Source organism: Mytilinidion resinicola, assembly GCF_010093595.1.
Source record: "Mytilinidion resinicola strain CBS 304.34 unplaced genomic scaffold BDZ99scaffold_1, whole genome shotgun sequence".
Lineage (NCBI taxonomy): Eukaryota > Fungi > Ascomycota > Dothideomycetes > Mytilinidiales > Mytilinidiaceae > Mytilinidion > Mytilinidion resinicola.
The window spans coordinates 2441438-2458434 of NW_022985437.1; the positions used below are offsets into that span (position 1 = coordinate 2441438).

Below are 16997 nucleotides of genomic sequence, written 5' to 3' on the forward strand. Positions count from 1 at the left end.
GGTGCGAGAAGTATGAACGGGAGCCAGTCCGTGCGATTTGAATGTGATTTGGACACATTATTGGCGTGGGCCTCAGATTAGGCCATGGATATTAGGTTGGTTTCGAAGTCGTGAGATGTATAAACGGGAGCCAGTCTGTGCGATTCCGAGTCGATTTGGGCATGTTATTGGCATGGACTGTAAATCAGGGCATAAGAAAGAGGTTGACTTCGATGCTGTGAAATGTATGAACGGGAGCCAGTCCGTGCGATTTGGAGTCGATTTTGGCATACTATTGGCATGGACTGCAAAATGGACTGCGGAAAATGGGTTGGAAGCTCCAAGAGCCTGAAGGCATTACTTTTGAAATACCCACGTCCATCATCCGTAATACAATATACGCATCGACGTACCTTGGAGCCTAATTCCACATCCCATCATACGCCTCATTCTCTATCATGCCCAATGCAGAACGCCAGACCTCTCAGCCCATCTATGTCTCAAACCTCAAACTTCGGCGTGTACTTCGTCTTCGCCGCCTCGAACGCTTCGCTTTTCGCCTTTAGATCCTCCAGAAACTGATGTTCCGGTGACACCCTCGCCAGCTTCCCTTTCAGCTCCTTAGTGTCCTGCCCCAGAATCGTATTCAGCACGATCAAGTTGGCTAACACGTCTGCGTTGTCACCGTCAATGGCTTCGGCTTGTTGGAGTGCGGCTTCGGCTTCTGGTAGGCGACCGAGATGGAGTTCAGAGACGGCTTGACCAAGGAGAGAGTGCACGGCTTGAGTCGCGGGAGCTTGGGCGAGCTCTTCGAAGACATAGAACGCCTGTTGGTATTTTTCGCCCCCCTATTTGCAGAACCCCGAATTAGCTTTCTCTGCGCTGGACCCGTATAAAAAAATTGAAAGAAAGTAAAACTCACCTCCCGTAACCCAACCCACGACTCCGCCAGATTGACCAGCAAACTATCCTGCGCCCACTTCCGCGCCCTCTGCGCCTCCTTCGCCGCAAGATCCGTCCGGTTCTGCAGCAGATGTATCTGCACGATCAGCGCAACCCTGCATACACCAAATTAGCCCAATCGCTCTCCCCCGGGTGAACACATGTCCACTCACGCATCCAAACTCCCCTGATGCCGCGCCAGCAGCGCCAACGCTTCCTCAAACTCCCCCGCCCGCGCCAGCACCGTCCCGCCCAGCAGCTGCACGCTCAGATTGTCCCCCTGCGCGCTCGCCAGCTTCCGCACGCGCTCCACCGCCTCGGCCTCCTTCCCGCCCTTCTCGTAAGCCGCTAGCGCCGCGACGGCGGCGAGGTCGGGCACGTTTTGCTCGCTCTTGACGGAGGAGAGCACGGCGTCGTATTCGCCGAGGGCGAGCTGCGCGCGCAGCTGCAGGATGCGCGCGGGCAGGGCGTTGGAGGCGGAGAAGGCGGACGTGTCGAAGGTGGTGCAGGCGGTGTATTGGCCGGCGTGGAAGGCGTTGTGGAGGTTGACGAGCTCTGTGGGTGGTGTTAGAAGGGGGAGCATATGGGGGGATAGAGGGGATGGAGGAGGGGAGATATGTACCTCCTTCGGCGGAGTATGGGTCCATGGTGGGTTGGTTGGCTGTGAGAGGTGTTGAGGGGAGGAAGGAGGTGGAATTGGGTGGATTGAGAGGGGTGTGGAGTATGGGAGCTGTCGTGGGGATTTGGTGCTGAGGCCACGATCGAAATCTTGGCGTGGAACAAGGGTTCTTATTAGTTGAACTATCATGCTTCACACCTGGGTAAGAATTGGTGATTTTTGATGAACAGATGGTTAACTACTGGTAGATGTTGCCGTCTAAAAGAGCCTTGCAAAGTTGCAAATGGTTCAAAATAGTCCGGCTCGGAGTTTTTTCAGTTCCCAAGACTATCCTCCAAGACAATATATCTTATTAGCAGATCAAAGAGACACTTCCAGTCGAAGCTCCATAGGCCACGCATTTGCCAACTTCTCCCAGGCCAAGATAAAATGGGGCATATTCCAACAAGTCCGCCGTTTCATTCTTGCATTGATCGTTATCGAAAAGAGCGTCCAACATAGCTATTAGAAACTGGCTTTTCGTAAAAGAGATTGAAATTTCTCACAAGTGCACTTTTTCTTCTAGGTAGGATATGTACACACTTTTAGGCTCAAGAAATTTACCCGTAATAGGTTCTTCTCTACAGAATAGCAGATTATTAGCAACTATCGGTCACTTTCCGAGGAGGCCCGAGGAGATTACTGACTGTTCACTATGATGCATCAAAGGGCGTGAAGCAGTAGCAGACAAGATATGGGCAGATCTGTGACTAAGAGTGTATAAGAGCTCTGAAAACCTTCCACCGCTTCAAGAACACGGAAGAGAGTATGTTCGAGAAGATAGCTGCAATGTCATGTTGAATGACTGGGCGCCGCTTTCAGACCTATACTCTCCTGACCGTCCATATAAGCACCCGCGTGTCATTCGGATGGTCCTCCATCTGACGCAAAAGTTTTCCCCCACGAGGAAATGGCTTTATGCCAACATCTACCTCCCAGTTTGATCCCGTCTCGTCGCCAGCGAGTTTCCACATCTTCTTAAAAGAGTCTGAGTTATGCCAGTACCTCGTCTTTTTGTCAATGATGGACAATCTATCTCCTGATTCGTCTGCGCCAAGATGTCGTCCGATGATTAGCGCCCCGGGCTCTTTCTTGAGAATTTCGACGATGCGTTTGGCGGCTTGGAATTGTTGCTTCCAGTCGAACAGATGGAAGAAGGACGAGGCATGGACGATGTCGATGCTGTTGTCCAGTTGCTTGATATCGGCTTCGGGATCGAAGATGTCGCTAGCGATAAACTTGGTCTTCAGCGTCTCTTTGTCTAGGAAAAGCTCATAGCCCAATTTCATGAAACGCATTTCGAGGTCTGCGCCGTAGAGATTCTCGGATGGAGCTCCATCGTAAACCTTGAAACTTTTGGTCAGCGTGTGTATCAGAAGCAGCTACATTCGATCTACCAGCTTGCGGATGTCCTGCCCAAAGCAACATCCTATGTCAAGAAACTTTTGACCGTCCTTGGTACGTTGAAGCACCTCAGAATACTGCGGGGAGTTGCGGATACTCAAATCGAGGAATCGGAAGAGGCCGATGCATGGATATGGAAACTAGTTCTACGTAAGTATGACAGTAGACTCTTAGGAATGCTTGGGAGTATCCTACGATATCAAAAGCTTTGTCCCTCTACGCACTTGTGAGCATTGATGTAACCGATCGAGTACTATTGAGGCCACGTACCACTTCCACAATATGCGGAATGACTTTCTCAGGGGCTATGCCACTGTACTTCTCGAGAAGCTCTCTGGAGGCGTCGTCGATGCTCTCCAGGTTTTCAACGTACCAGAGCGGCTTATGAGACTTGTCCTCACGCCACCTTTTGGGGTCCCATTTGGGGATGTCCTCAGATTCTGCCATGGCTAAGAGCTATTCACACGTGCCTTGATCTCGGGAGTGACTTGATCTCGGGAGTGACTTGATCTCGGGAGATGAAAGGCAAAGGATAGGAGTTGGCAAAAGACCGTGGATGGATTTAATGAAGGAGAAACTAGAAGGTTTTCCTCACGACCTTATATACTCCGATCAGCCCAACGCAACCCCTCACCTGCGCGCACGAGATACGAGAACAGCTCTACTAAATCAGGACTATCCCGACGATCTAACCGTACAACCCTCATGTTGCCAAGGCTACAACACCTCGCAACACCTCGCAACACCCTCAACATCAAATCGCTCCCTTCGACCCCTTGTCAAGCCGGCGCAGTCGGAGTCGGCATCGGTTCGCTGGAGACCGACGGCTTACTTGGGAAAGGCTTTCAATTGAGGGATGATGAGCTCGACTCGAGACCGAATAGATGAGCAATTAGAAGCAAGATAGACTGCGGATGCACGTATGCAATGGTGAAAGGAGAGGAGTTGTCGGAGCACCTGGAGGCAGATGTCAAGCCCTATAAGTATTTCCGCATTGATGCTAGCGCGGGACAGTGCCCAGGTGCATACCGTGGCCCAATGGCGGGGGAGCATGACGGAGGTGAAAAAGTTGCAGCTGCCCGACCGAAAAAGCCTCACAATTGCCTCCAAGCTGTCTTCCTTTTATTTGCTTCGGCGAACCCTCTTCTCTTCTCCTGCTCACTCTTTACTATACCCTCGAACTCACTTTCCACGCCTCAATTGCCTCTGCACACCCTCTAGACCATTCTATAACACCCCACGTAGCAAAATGGGCGAAATCGTTCACCCCACCATCCAAGGTACGAAATCTTCTTGATTGCGTGTTTTTTCAAACAATGTTTAGTCTCTCAATTACCTCCCACTTGGACTAACATATACACACTCAAGATGGCTGGTTCCGCGAGATCTCCGACATGTGGCCTGGGCAGGCCATGACCCTCAAGGTCAAGGAAGTCCTCCACCACGAGAAGAGCCAGTACCAGGACGTCCTCATCTTCGAATCCACCGACTACGGCACCGTCCTGGTGCTCGACAATGTCATCCAGTGCACAGAGAGAGACGAGTTTTCGTATGTGACAAACAGGCGGGCACGACGAAAAAGGACCGGCGACTGATAGCAAGGGACAGATACCAAGAGATGATCACCCACTTGGCCATGAACGCCCATCCCAACCCGGAGAAGGTGCTGGTCATTGGAGGCGGCGACGGTGGTGTGCTCCGCGAGGTTGTCAAGCACGAGTGCGTCAAGGAGGCCATCCTCTGCGACATCGACGAGGTACGAAGCCCGCATGCTTGAAGGCATTGCCCAGCTCTGACCCAGACCAGGCTGTCATCCGCCTCTCCAAGAAGTACCTCCCCGGCATGTCCGTCGGCTTCCAGCACCCCAAGGTGCAGACCATCGTCGGCGACGGCTTCAAGTTCCTCGCCGACCGCACCAACGAATTCGACGTCATCATCACCGACTCCAGCGACCCAGAGGGCCCGGCCGAGTCACTTTTCCAGAAGCCGTACTTTGAACTCCTCAATAACGCTCTTCGGGAGGGTGGTGTCATCACCACGCAAGGTTGTAAGCCCCCACCGCGCCCCTACCCTGTCTCTTCACGCATACCACCCAGCACCCGTAATGCGGTGATGGCTTCCGCACAAGCTAACTTATCACCCCTTCCCTAAAGCTGAGAACCAATGGCTGCACATGCCCTTGATCGCGAGCCTCAAGAAGTCCTGCAACGAGGTCTTCCCCGTCGTCGAGTACGCCTACACCACCATCCCGACCTACCCCTCCGGCCAGATTGGCTTCATGGTCTGCTGCAAGGACGCCACCCGCGACGTCAAGAAGCCACTGCGGGCGTGGTCCCAAGAAGAGGAGGAGAAGCTGTGCAAGTACTACAGCAAGGAGATCCACGAGGCTTCGTTCGTGCTTCCCACGTTCGCTCGCAAGGCTCTGCGGTAGGGATCACTATCTACAGGGCTGCCAAATGGCATTCCGAGCTTCATTTGCTTGGATACAGCTTCTCCCCTAGTGCTTGGAGCTGTGGCACGTACTCAGTTCTTCTGGCTATCTACTTTACGATTTATACCATATGGAGTTCTTTGGAAAAGACAAAAGTTTTTGATCTCATTTTACACTCTCATCTATGCATGCGCTGAATTGAAAACTCACACACTTCCTACAGAAGTCTCGCTCAGAGCTTTTTTCGCCAAGACCAAGTGGCCAGTTGAATCTACGTGCTGGAGACTAGGTTTTAGATACTGAGATCAGGAGTGCCTTCTATCCTTTACCCTACTTCAATTGGAGATAACATGGGAGCCCAGGCTGGATAGGCACGTCTTGCAGAACACTTGGCGTAGTTACATCCGCCCGACGTCTAACAGATTGAGTCTCGAGCGGTTCAAGCCGATGCTTTTACTTACATTATTGCAGAAGAGACGACGACTCTGTGTACACGCCTCGTCCGAATACTCAGCGTGATCACAATCACGCAGCGTCTAACACTTCAGAAATCGCGCGGTTGGATCCGATGCTTTTACTCACTTTAGTGCAGGACTAGCGGCCCTACAGTGTAAACGCCGCGTCCAACCACTCGGCGTCGTCACAACTACCCAGCGTCTTACAATCTTATGCTGATGCGGTTCGATTCGAGCCTTTTACTCGCATTTACAACACACACGCGCCCACAGCGTGCGGGGCGCTGGATTATCATGAACAGCAACTCCCGGTTTGAGATTCGAAAGTGAACCGTCCTGCTTTTTGTGCGAGCTGCTACATAGTATCCAGGTGCATCAATGGCATCATGCATACCCACCAATTCCTCTGAACTAATCACGCACTTGAACCCTCAGTGTCAAGACCCTAAACTCCTCGCCCGCCTTACGTCCCGCTGAGATTTTAGACTCCCTATCATCCTACCCACACCGCGACAACTCCCCTCACTCAAGCACTGCCTTGGATTCAGATTCGCCGCCCCGGACCCTCGACGCCTACACTACAGCTTCTCCCTGCTCTTCGCGATTCATTCCCTCATGTTGACCACGCACCTGATGCAGTCGCCAGCCTTCATGTCGCCAAAGGCTTGGTTGATCTTCTCTAGGGGCTGGCGATGGGTGATGAACTCATCAACCTTGAGCTTGCCGTCCATGTAATCCGCGACGAGGCCGGGGAGTTGCGTGCGGCCCTTGACGCCGCCGAAAGCGCAGCCTTTCCAGACGCGGCCAGTGACGAGTTGGAAGGCTATACAGGGTCAGTACCAGTTATTATCAAACCCGAAAATGGCAGGCAACTTACGCCTCGTGCTAATCTCCTGTCCCGCTGCCGCAACCCCGATAATGATGCTCTCGCCCCACCCCTTATGGCACGCCTCGAGCGCACTCCGCATCACATGCACATTGCCCGTGCAATCGAACGTGTAATCGCACCCGCCGTCCGTCATCTCGATCAGCTTCTCCTGGATGCTCTGGCCGCTCAGCTTGGTGGGGTTGACAAAGTCGGTGGCGCCGAACTTCTTGCTCCATGCCTCCTTGCTGTCGTTGACGTCGACGACGATGATCTTGCCGGCCTGCTGCTTGACGGCGCCCTGGATGACACTGAGCCCGACGCAGCCGGCGCCGAAGACGGCGACGTTGGCGCCCTTCTCGATGCCACCCTTGCCCGCTGTGATGACGGCGGCGCCGTAGCCCGTCGTGATGCCGCAGCCGAGCAGGCAGGTGCGGTCCATGGGCGCCTTGTCCGTGATGGCGACGACGGAGATGTCGGCGACGACGGTGTACTGCGAGAAGGTCGAGGTGCCCATGAAGTGGAGCAGGTCTTTGCCCTTGCACTTGAAGCGCGAGGTCCCGTCGGGCATGACGCCTTTGCCCTGGGTAGCGCGGATCTTGCCGCACAGGTTGGTCTTGCCCGAGACGCAGAACTTGCATTCGCCGCATTCGGGTGTGCTTTGGGGAATGTTAGCTTGATGGAAGATATACTCTGGTAACCGAATGGGTCTTGATATGAGGCTCTCAGGGAGAGGTGGCGTGCGAGACTTGTAAAGAGAGATTGGACGTACTATAGCGCCACGACGTTGTCTCCAGGCTTCACGGATGTGACACCCTCGCCCACGCTCTCTACTATTCCGGCTCCCTCATGGCCAAGCACGATTGGGAAAGCTCCCTCGGGGTCCTTGCCGGACAATGTGTACGCATCTGTCCGTTGGTTTAGCCGCTGTTGCTATCACGCTTCCGTCTCTTTCTGGGTCCCAATGGGGAAACAGCAAGTGTAGTCTAACCTGTATGGCACACGCCGGTGTAGTAGATCTGGATGCGGACCTCGTGGGCCTTTGGCGGCGCAACCTCGATGTCTTCGATGACGAGGTCCTTGCCGGCTTCCCATGCTACGGCCGCCTGGGCATGTCAAAAAAACGTCGGAGGGAGGAGATGAGGAGCGTGATGTGCGCACCTTGCACGTGATAGTCTGAGGAGAACATTGTATTAGCAGCTGTACATGACGTAGGAAGTTTTCGGGGGTGAGGATGAGGGGTATATCTACCTTTCCAACGGTGTCTGCGGGCATTGTGAAGTACTTGATAGAGTCTCAGATGGAAGGAAAGGTCTAGGGTAGATTCGAAGCTACAACGCACAGTTGACGCAGAAGCGGGCGACGCAGTGCTGCGTCGAGGTCTATATAGGGCGGGCGACGAGAGGGGCAATGTGGGGTTGGCGTCGATGATGTCGGGCTTGCTTCGCAGCAACTCTGCCCCTCACCGTCCAGCGGCCGCCCTCCCTCCAAGCATTCGCCGAACAAATTGCGGCTCCATGTGCGGCACCGAAACATGGCCGGCTGAAGCCCCAAGCTGAGTGTTTCTGACGAATGCATAGCGGGGTTGTGGGAGCTGCCCCTCGGGATGTTTTGCCGAAATCGGATTCCCTTCGCCGGGAGTGAACTGAGGTCTGTTTTGTCTGCATCGGGAAAGTTTTGGGCCTGTGGGGAGGGGAACACTCCTCGCCCGCCGTGCGCATGTCTAGAGAAGACCTGGAGATAGAAGTATATTGGCTAGCATACCCGCCGCGCAACGCCTGTCATGCATCGAACTGTACTCGTACAAGTCTGCTCCAATGCCAATGGGTACCCACGTCCCTCTTGACCCCGAGATGCCCCCTATAACAAGTGTCCACACGCGTAAATCCGAGAATGATCCCCCGAGACATCTCTCTCACGCTTTGGCAACGCCGTTCTCCGCTGGCGTTGTAGCGTCCGTCTGCTCTCCTACCTCTAGCCTCTCCTCTTCAATGCTCTTCTCATTTATCCGCCTTGCTATGCTCGCACTCCTCCTTCCATTCTTCTCCTCTAACTTCCCATCCTTGGGCCTCCCCCAGCTCCCACTGCGCCGCCCGACCCCCTTGATACCGTGGCTCCAACGCTTCCGCATCGGCGGCTTCGTGTCGTCAAGCCCCAGCAGCTTTCGCAGCTCCGGCACCTCAGCGTGGTCCCGCGTGTTGCGCATCCGGTGACACCAGACCACCTCGTCGTTCTCGAACAAGAACTCGCCGCCCACCTGTTTGTAGTCGCCGCCGTTCATGACCTGCCTCCCGCTCTTCAGCCCTTGCATGATGCTTTGCACCGTCGTAGCGAAGAGGCCCGCGGTAGTGTATTGCGGCTTCTTGCCCAGATCCAGCGTGCGTGTCATGCCGAGGGTGTCGTAGAGCTTGCGCGTGGGGTCGGCGTATATCGGGAACGGACAGCTGGTGGTTTCCGTGTACATTTCGATCAGGTCTGGGCGGCCGCAGCCGATGACGGTGATGAAGGTAGGTGTGTCGAGGGAGAGTAGCGACTCGGGCGTTATGGATGAGGAGAGAGTTCGGAGGTATTCCTGGCATTGCTGTCGAGCGCTTGTTAGCTACTGTACCAGAACTTGACAATGTCAAACCACGAATAATTCCTCGGCACTGCTGAAGACCTCGATGTAGCTCTAAAGCTGAAAGAAAGGTCCCAGAGAAGTCGTGAAGGCCCCCACCGTTCCTACCCCCATTCCGTGACAACTTGTTCCTAATGCTCCAAAATGTAAGTATGAAATTGTGAAGACCTACACCGCAGAAGAAATGTCGCACGAATATGATTAGTTGCCGCGGCGCAACCCCTTCACCAGCGTACAGGCTCTTGAACGGCCGCGACGCCCCTTGCGCGTCGAGAACGAGCATATCCGCGCATTTCTCTAGGTCTGCCTGCGTCGGCTTGTCATTAGTGACGTTAACATTGCCAGTGAAGTCTGCTTCTGGCTCCACTGGAGGAGCGTTCGCTGCGGCGGTTGGAGCTGACGCTGGGGTGTCGCTGGGAGCCACAGGTGTGCTTGAGGGTTGCGCAGAGCCATTTGCACCCGCTGGTGTGTCTGTCGATGTAGCGGTCGAAACCTGAGGGGCTATAAGAACCTCTGGAGGAGCTGTCGGGGTGGATGAAGTCTCGAGGACTTCAGGAGCGGCAGCAGAGGGTGTAGCGGAGGGTTCCACTGGCGGCTGAAGTTGAGATGCCATGGCAAATGGCGAAGGAAGTGTGCACCGATGAAGCCTGAGAGACGTCTATGTATGAAGTGAGCGTCTTTGGTTTCTGACAGGATCGAAACTCCGGGTCTGTGGTCCAGAATGGATACGACTTAGTAGCTAACTACGCGGTTAGTTGAACACAGCTGAGACCGTGATGTGTGGATCAGGATCCTCTTCATCCTCTTGCGTAGGTGGCGCCTACGGCGCACGCTGGGCATCGTGGTATGGCATCTATGGCTTCAGCACGGCAGGTCGTAATGCCTCAGTGCAGTTTCAAAGCCGCTTCCAGGCACCGTGATGAGAGGCCCTGCGTGTTGTGTTCCGCAATACAGGGGGCGCCGCATCAGGATTAGCCCCTCTGGTTTCACCCACCGGCCCTGAGCATCAAATTGAGACTACACACGGCCATCATACAGTTCCTTTCTGACCTTCATTAGATATCTAGTGTCGACGGCTGTTACAGCCGCTCAGGTAGCGTATTCGTGTCACTTCCGACATCTCCAATAGGCGTCAGTACGCCGTGGGTAGTGTCTTTCATGATTATGTGTTAGAGTCCTAATTCGATATTACTCGAAGGAATTCAAGGGGAAGAACCTTTTCTGATGCAGTCTGCGACCTCGTCCTTCAAGAAGCCGTCCTCGGTCCCTGACTAGAAGCCGTCGTAACCATCTCAACCCTAGAGCCATTCACGCTCTTAGATCCTCAGCTTCTCCATTCCATCCTCAGCTACTCAACTTCGAGCTCAGCTTGGGTTCGGTCACTCCGCCGTTGAGCGCTGTAGCTTCCATGTCCAGTCGAACCGCCATATCACGAATTTCCACCCATTCCTTGCCGTCAGTCCCACAGCAAATCTCTACTACTTCAGAACCTTTGGAGATAGCTGCCGCTGCGTGCTTCAAGTCGTTCCTGGCTTCGCACATGAGTCCAATATCGCGGTATCTGATGCCACTGGTCAGCGCTGCTTTCTAGTCTAGGCGGGGGGTTTTAAAAAGTATAGGAATCAAGGAAAAATTGGACTAGCTGGTTTGAGAGCTCTGAGATTGACCCCTTGAAAAAGGTATGTCGTGCGCTTGGGAGGGCTTAAAGTGCTTGGGTGGGATATGAGCTATTGTAGCTCCATTGCTGTACTCACATCTTTGCCAGCGCGTGGTTGTAGAACCCCTCAACTAGGTGCAACTTCGCCATCTCAAGCATGTCCGCCACCATCCTGGAGTTCGACAGCATTATCTCCGGGCTAAACCGGAACGCAGATGTCATCTCCTCAAGCTCATTCAGCCGGTACCTATTGTCTGCGCTCTTAGAGGCGAAAGAGTCTGGAATGGATATGTCGCCACAAGCAGGGCAGTCGCACGCAAACCCCCAATGCTGGAACTCCCACCGACGCCTCGCCTGGTCCTGGTACGGGTCGATGTAGCAAAGCGTAATCTCATCTCCCGCCTCGATATCCTTAATCGCATGGATCGTCTCCATGTCAATTTTCTCGTTCCAGAAGAAATACGCATTGGAGTTGCACGAGTGGTTGAAGCGCGCGTTATGGTAGAAGACCGCTGCTCCCTTGGTGATGTCCATGCAATTGGTCCGGAAGATAGAAGCTACGCTGGCTTCCTTCGAAATTCGAGCTTCATGCTCTTCTGCGATGCGCTGGCGCTCTTTCGCGGGGAGCGATGCATCAACACCCTGGGGCAAGTGTGCCGGATTCTGGCCGTGCGCAGAGTGCAGCTCGAAGTAGCGCTTTTGGTCTTCTGGTGAGAGCTTTGCGAAAGCGGCTTCGACGTCGGCCTTGAAGTAGGCCCTGTGGTTGATCCGGAGGAGTGGGTGTTCGGCGAGGATGCGCGTGCCGCGTTTGATCGGCTTCAAGGCATATGCTCCGTAGCCTTTCTGGGTATGTTTGACCTCGTAGAAGTCTTGGTCTTCTGTTGCTGATTTCAGCAAGTGTTTCAATTGAGAGAACGAGTGAGCACGGCATCTGACAACACGTTACCTACCTGGAGCTTTCACTGAAGCTGCCTCAGAGGCGCCACCGCCAGCTGCGTTGATGACCGAGGAAGACATTGGATTTCTTCACCTGGATGAGGTACGTCTTGAATGAGACCTTGATAGCGCAGGTGTCTTATAGAAGACCTCAAGAAATTAGACTCGGTAGTTATGAGAAAACAATTGGCCAGCAACCGACAGGCGAGTGAGCTATCGCTGTTCAACTAGGTGGCCTTTTTAGATCGGTGAAAGAAGCTGTGCTTCCAGTCAAGCCGGTGAACCTCGAGTCAATGAATGAAGTCAGATGGTGATATCAAAAGGTGAGGATTTCAATGCCACCTGGGTGCAATTGGGTGAGAACAAGAAAGTGTGCAATGCAAGAAGACTTATTGCAATAAAATTTGCATGCCGCTATGTAGGCTCCCATGCCCAAGTAATGAGGCGGTCAAGAAAATTGCTGACATCTTAACCAGACCTTTTATAAAAGCGTCAGAGCACGCCGAATAGTGGCATCAGTGTCAACGCAGTAATAATCCACCCGAGTAGTTCTGTGACAGCCAAGTGCTTGCCTCCGAACGGGTCTGTTCTCGCGTCGAAGCTCCTATATCGTTGCGTTTGCATCGACTACACTGTGTGTAACCATGTGCTTCCTGTGATCTAGGATACTTGCATAGTACACTCAGCTCACGGAAGACCGCCTCCTCGTTCATCGTCAATACCATATCCGAGCTTAGCGCAGAAAGGGACTAAGTACCAATACCAGTACAAGAGTTATCATGTTTGCTGTTCGGGACTCGAACAAAGAACGCTTTCGCCTTACAATACCTTTGTGTGTATTACAACCACTTTCTCTCACAACATATGTCCGTTTGCGGAATCCCTTTGTTGCTGTTTTTTTTCCAGATGTGCATACTTTTGCAATACGTCCAACGCGTGGCTCTTCTCATAATTTGTGTCTTCTATCCAAGCCGAGAGCGCTTCATCAACTTGATACGCACGTGTATTAGGCCTTCATATCGTGTGCAACCTGGTCTTGAACGAGGAATAGGACGACATACATCATGCCTGTAAAGAGAAGGGCAAAGAGAAAGGCGGGAAAGGCACCGGCAAAAAAAGTGGCTAAGATGGCTGCAGATCTTAGTGAGAAAGCCGTAAAGGGACTCCCAATGGCCACCGCGAAGGGGTACTTCGAGCGGGTGTATAGGTTCAAAATGAAAAGAGAGAAGCCAGATTGGGCAGAGGGTAAGCTATGTTCCGTCTCAATGTCTACAAGGCAGCTACGGAAAATGAATCGCGAGTTAAATATATCATTTGTATGCAGAGGATATTTGACATACTTTATTCTGGCTCAGAAAACATGGAGGCATCGATATGGCACGTTTTGATGCGGCAAGGGCAGCTGCGTCCGTCACGCTGCCCGCTGCAACCTACGTGCTGCCGGATCAGCCGAAGACTACGGAAGATAGAGATGTGCCACTAGCTACACCACCGAGCAGCCCGCCGTCGGAAGACGGGACGATAGGCATACCAAGATCTCCAGTAGCCTCACGCGAACGTACAGAGCCAGGTACCGTGCAAGCCTCGCCTTCCGGAAGGATTTCGCGTCATGTCATGGACCGTAGCCCCAGCCCTACAAGAAATACTCGACCTGATAGTGAGAGTGATCCAAAAGCTTTTCCGTCGAATCCATTCGACGCTGCACCAGGTCCAGGTCAGCATGTTGAGTACCCGTACCCTTGGTGGCCTGATTTCGAATGGCCAGAATCGGATGATAACGACACATACGGAACTTTCAACCCATTTTACGACTTCGAAAAGGGAAGACGGGGGGAAGATCTCGTGAAGGGACCTCTGCTATTTTCCTTTGCAGGTGGCGACGAGAGGGCTCACGGCTGGAGAGGTGTAAAGTTACTTGGGGAAGGCGGTTACGGGGTGGTCGCTTTGTGGATTCGAACCGACGGGGGCGAGAACATCTTGGAGGTCAGCATCACGTTTTCAATACCTTGGGGATTTGAGTTGGCGTACAGTTTGCTAATGCTACAGCTGAATAGAGAATGGCTGTCAAGGAACTGTACTATGAGAACCAACTACGCTGGCGAGATCCTCGAGAATGGCGAGACAAGCTGCCGCGCTAGTATGTCTTTCTCCCTCAGAATAACGTCGTGTGCTAACACCTAAAGGATAGCTCACATGAATCGTCTCAAGGCGACAGGCTGCACAGAGCACATCGTCAGGCACAAAGGGCACCGCCTCATTTTCCACCAACAAAGGTCCCGCATCTATCTTGACTTTTGCGATTACGGGGATCTATGGAGCTTGTTAGAGAAGTATCCACTCGAGGATGGCGAAGCAAACAAATCAAAAAAAATGAAAATAAAGACACGATCACAGAAGGGAAAAAAGCCTGTTGAAACGGAGCTGCCAGAAAGATGGATTTGGCACTGCTTCTATGCGATCGTGGATGCTTGCCTAGTAATGAGAGACGGCGTTAAGGAGCCTAAGAAGGAGGGCTGGCGAGAGATTATACATTGTGACTTGAAGCCACAAAATATCCTTCTCATCCCGCCTCGTGAAGAAGGAACGGCAATTGGAAACGGAAAAGGAAAGGCAAAGGCTGTTGAGGAGAATAGTGAGATGCCACTAATCAAACGGCCGAACGTAAGTTTTCCTAGAGGATTCAATACTCATCCGCAGACTAATCAGGTGCGCCAGTGGCCGACGGCTGTGGTTACCGACTTTGGAGTTGCGTTCGATGATGGCCCAGAAAACCCTCGGGAATACCTCGAGGGCGGTACTTTCCATCTGAGACCCCCTGTTAGTAATACATACTGGCATTGGCTAATTAGATATAGTCGCTAAGTCACTAATTTTATAGGAACATCGCCGCGAATATTGGAACAAGAAAGAGTATCGCGAAAAACGTATGGATTCAAAAGCCAACGTTTGGGGAATGGGAGCTATCATTTGGTGTTTAATCACGAATTCTTCCTTTTCTGGCCCTATCGAGGAGTCTGAGGGAATACCAGAAGATACCAGTGATAGACAGGACATGACGAGATGGCTTGACCACAACGAGCACTATATTTGGGGCACAGAGTATAATCTTTCAGAAGAGGATTACGAAACGGCTCAAATCCTGCTAGACAGCGGCTTTCCAATGGCTTCAAGATATTCCAAAGAACTGAGGGAACTAGTACGGCGATGCCTGCGGTTCCGAGCAGAGGACAGACCTACTCTGGATGATCTGATGGCCGCGATCGTTCCCAATGTACCGCACGGTGATGATCCCCCGGACTTATTATTCGGCGAACAAACGTACAGACCGGGCACTAGATTAATTGTTCAGGCAGCTGGAGCACCCGAGGTTATCAGAAGACTCTAGATAAAACCATTAGGGCCTACCCACTAAAAGCCGCCCCTTATAGACAGGTGAACTATGGCTGATTCTATCACACTGCTCCGGCACCGTCAAGCAAAAGTTTGTCGAGTTTCTGGGCAACCGTCACGTTGCTGACCGCCAAATTCAGCCAGTGCTGGTCCTTTCTTTCCTCATCGTAAACCCATTCGTTCGAGCCATTCGGATAGACAAAGTTATATCCGTTCCCATTGCCATACTCAAACCACTCCCCAAGCCCAGAAATGGCATAAAGCACCGTAAGCGGATCCCACGAGAACCGAGTGTTGTTGTAGCCTATATACCACCCATACGCCGCAGCAACGGGGTCATGTGAAGGGGCCTCGACGGTCAATCGAGCGCCGGAAGAGACGTTTCCACCTAGCTCGGTCCCAGAGAACGTGATAGAGCCAGGCCAATTGTTCACAGCATGAGCAGTAACTCCGGGATCGTCGCCGAAGAAGTTGAACTCATATCCAGACGGGTATCCACCGCCCATGACGACGAGCTCTTTTACTTTTATTGCAATGAGGTCTCGACCGGACAACTGAGAGTACTCATCTGCAGTAGAGTTGAGGAGCGCGGAGAGCTAGCCACGTGATGAGTCAATAGACACGAATTTGCGCCGAGAGGCCACACATACATTCTCCAAAAATCCAATCGAGGCAATCGTAACGCTCCTATTAGACCAGATGAGTGAGTGATGGAGATGACTAATTGGATGTCTATCTACGAACCTATCCTCCTGGCATGCCAGTGTCTTTCGATAAAGTTCCACTGGCTCCCACGACTTGCTCGCATTTCCCCAGGGCAAGGTTCCATTAGACCAGTGATACGCAACTTTGCTTGTATACTCGCCTAGCTCATAAGCCCAATCGTCAAAAAAGGACTCGTTCGTGATAGGTCTGCGGAGTCCGATTGGAACATTTGCGTGCCCGTAGTAGGCCAAGATAGCAGAGGCGGCGAGAGCAGAGTACGACGAAGGATAATTAACGTTTACGGCTAGAATATTCACGTGCGGTAATGTGGATGCCAGTAGGAGAGCGCCAGCGTCACTGTAGTGGTGAGCGAATGAGGCGGGTTACTAGTTTATTGAGACTAGATAAGACGAACTCAACATCGCTAAATATATCGGTATCGATAATAAGGTTCTTTGAATGGCTTTCAATTGGGTTCATTAACGATAGCGCAATTAAAGTAACTTGGACTAGGCGCTGGTAGCAGCGATCGAGAGAGCGAAGCATTGTCGATGTAAATTCAACTCATCAGAGATAGAAGGACTGATCTGAAGGAAACATGTAGCATTTCACAATAGAGAAGTGGGATGAGAGATCTACGACGGAAGTGTATAAAGAGCGTCTCCGTCGGTAGCAGACATGCGGTGAACTTCGCCCCCACCTTTTCATCTCTTCAACGCCGGCATCATCCGCTCGTCGACCAACGTCTCTTTTCAGAGATCCTATACATGGTCGACATCTTTTGAACATCCGACGTCGGCCAGAGAAAAGCGTTTACAGATGTCAAGACCACCGTTTCGACGTAGGAAAGAGAGACATAGAAATGGGAAGTACGCGATTGATTCCGCTTACGGATTTTCGCAAATTCTCTCGATACGAACGCAGACTAGACATACGAGCCTAACAGGATCTAGGTAAA

The 16997-nt window shown here is 52.5% G+C and overlaps 8 protein-coding genes across 8 annotated transcripts; 2 read left to right on the forward strand and 6 right to left on the reverse strand.

Annotated features, from left to right (window-relative positions):
- Positions 1-479: 479 nt before the first annotated feature.
- BDZ99DRAFT_484436 (uncharacterized protein) lies at positions 480-1568 on the reverse strand (the record flags this gene model as incomplete). The annotated part of the gene is made up of 4 exons (XM_033722641.1): positions 480-827; positions 902-1037; positions 1095-1476; positions 1544-1568. The coding sequence occupies 4 exons, from the start codon at positions 1566-1568 to the stop codon at positions 480-482; spliced, it is 891 nt and encodes a 296-aa protein (XP_033584619.1).
- A 730-nt stretch (positions 1569-2298) lies between these two features.
- BDZ99DRAFT_21264 (uncharacterized protein) lies at positions 2299-3620 on the reverse strand. Its single transcript, XM_033713364.1, has 4 exons — positions 3254-3620; positions 3179-3199; positions 2977-3123; positions 2299-2925 (listed from the first exon to the last, which is right to left on the reverse strand). Exons 1-4 carry the CDS (start codon positions 3428-3430, stop codon positions 2404-2406), a joined length of 867 nt encoding a protein of 288 aa, XP_033584620.1. The 5' UTR covers positions 3431-3620; the 3' UTR covers positions 2299-2403.
- Positions 3621-4060: 440 nt separating this feature from the next.
- BDZ99DRAFT_21536 (spermidine synthase) lies at positions 4061-5743 on the forward strand. The gene is made up of 5 exons (XM_033713390.1): positions 4061-4263; positions 4352-4532; positions 4592-4739; positions 4790-5030; positions 5137-5743. Exons 1-5 carry the CDS (start codon positions 4233-4235, stop codon positions 5412-5414), a joined length of 879 nt encoding a protein of 292 aa, XP_033584621.1. The 5' UTR covers positions 4061-4232; the 3' UTR covers positions 5415-5743.
- A 731-nt stretch (positions 5744-6474) lies between these two features.
- Positions 6475-8009, reverse strand: BDZ99DRAFT_470634 (S-nitrosoglutathione reductase; the record flags this gene model as incomplete). Its single annotated transcript, XM_033721639.1, has 6 exons — positions 6475-6692; positions 6747-7393; positions 7507-7642; positions 7726-7840; positions 7896-7910; positions 7986-8009. The coding sequence occupies 6 exons, from the start codon at positions 8007-8009 to the stop codon at positions 6475-6477; spliced, it is 1155 nt and encodes a 384-aa protein (XP_033584622.1).
- Positions 8010-8467: 458 nt separating this feature from the next.
- Positions 8468-10063, reverse strand: BDZ99DRAFT_565373 (uncharacterized protein). The gene is made up of 2 exons (XM_033727470.1): positions 9524-10063; positions 8468-9315 (listed from the first exon to the last, which is right to left on the reverse strand). Exons 1-2 carry the CDS (start codon positions 9962-9964, stop codon positions 8650-8652), a joined length of 1107 nt encoding a protein of 368 aa, XP_033584623.1. The 5' UTR covers positions 9965-10063; the 3' UTR covers positions 8468-8649.
- A 266-nt stretch (positions 10064-10329) lies between these two features.
- BDZ99DRAFT_530697 (SET domain-containing protein) lies at positions 10330-12025 on the reverse strand (the record flags this gene model as incomplete). The annotated part of the gene is made up of 3 exons (XM_033726419.1): positions 10330-10912; positions 11106-11886; positions 11959-12025. The coding sequence occupies 3 exons, from the start codon at positions 12023-12025 to the stop codon at positions 10696-10698; spliced, it is 1065 nt and encodes a 354-aa protein (XP_033584624.1). The 3' UTR covers positions 10330-10695.
- Positions 12026-14003: 1978 nt separating this feature from the next.
- BDZ99DRAFT_21638 (kinase-like protein) lies at positions 14004-15363 on the forward strand. The gene is made up of 4 exons (XM_033713399.1): positions 14004-14085; positions 14133-14605; positions 14660-14761; positions 14823-15363. Exons 1-4 carry the CDS (start codon positions 14058-14060, stop codon positions 15327-15329), a joined length of 1110 nt encoding a protein of 369 aa, XP_033584625.1. The 5' UTR covers positions 14004-14057; the 3' UTR covers positions 15330-15363.
- On the reverse strand, positions 15231-16690 carry BDZ99DRAFT_431926 (inosine/uridine-preferring nucleoside hydrolase). The gene is made up of 4 exons (XM_033717307.1): positions 16455-16690; positions 16079-16396; positions 15985-16021; positions 15231-15930 (listed from the first exon to the last, which is right to left on the reverse strand). Exons 1-4 carry the CDS (start codon positions 16583-16585, stop codon positions 15397-15399), a joined length of 1020 nt encoding a protein of 339 aa, XP_033584626.1. The 5' UTR covers positions 16586-16690; the 3' UTR covers positions 15231-15396.
- Positions 16691-16997: the final 307 nt, after the last annotated feature.

Excerpts from the sequence above, each read along its gene's own strand:
- BDZ99DRAFT_21264 (XM_033713364.1), bottom strand. The coding sequence starts at position 3,430 with ATGGCAGAATCTGAGGACATCCCCAAATGGGACCCCAAAAGGTGGCGT. Across the intron at positions 3,200-3,253 it reads TTCCGCATATTGTGGAAGTG|AGGGACAAAGCTTTTGATAT; the intron begins GTACGTGGCCTC and ends ACAAGTGCGTAG. Across the intron at positions 3,124-3,178 it reads GGGACAAAGCTTTTGATATC|TTTCCATATCCATGCATCGG; the intron begins GTAGGATACTCC and ends ACGTAGAACTAG.
- BDZ99DRAFT_565373 (XM_033727470.1), bottom strand. The coding sequence starts at position 9,964 with ATGGCATCTCAACTTCAGCCGCCAGTGGAACCCTCCGCTACACCCTCT. Across the intron at positions 9,316-9,523 it reads TGCGACATTTCTTCTGCGGT|CAATGCCAGGAATACCTCCG; the intron begins GTAGGTCTTCAC and ends AGCGCTCGACAG.
- BDZ99DRAFT_21638 (XM_033713399.1), top strand. The coding sequence starts at position 14,058 with ATGGCGAGACAAGCTGCCGCGCTAGTAT. Across the intron at positions 14,606-14,659 it reads CACTAATCAAACGGCCGAAC|TGGCCGACGGCTGTGGTTAC; the intron begins GTAAGTTTTCCT and ends CAGGTGCGCCAG. Across the intron at positions 14,762-14,822 it reads CTTTCCATCTGAGACCCCCT|GAACATCGCCGCGAATATTG; the intron begins GTTAGTAATACA and ends CTAATTTTATAG.
- BDZ99DRAFT_431926 (XM_033717307.1), bottom strand. The coding sequence starts at position 16,585 with ATGCTTCGCTCTCTCGATCGCTGCTACCAGCGCCTAGTCCAAGTTACT. Across the intron at positions 16,397-16,454 it reads GATATATTTAGCGATGTTGA|TGACGCTGGCGCTCTCCTAC; the intron begins GTTCGTCTTATC and ends TCACCACTACAG. Across the intron at positions 15,931-15,984 it reads CGATTGGATTTTTGGAGAAT|CTCTCCGCGCTCCTCAACTC; the intron begins GTATGTGTGGCC and ends TCACGTGGCTAG.
- BDZ99DRAFT_21536 (XM_033713390.1), top strand. The coding sequence starts at position 4,233 with ATGGGCGAAATCGTTCACCCCACCATCCAAG. Across the intron at positions 4,740-4,789 it reads TCCTCTGCGACATCGACGAG|GCTGTCATCCGCCTCTCCAA; the intron begins GTACGAAGCCCG and ends GACCCAGACCAG. Across the intron at positions 5,031-5,136 it reads TGTCATCACCACGCAAGGTT|CTGAGAACCAATGGCTGCAC; the intron begins GTAAGCCCCCAC and ends CCTTCCCTAAAG.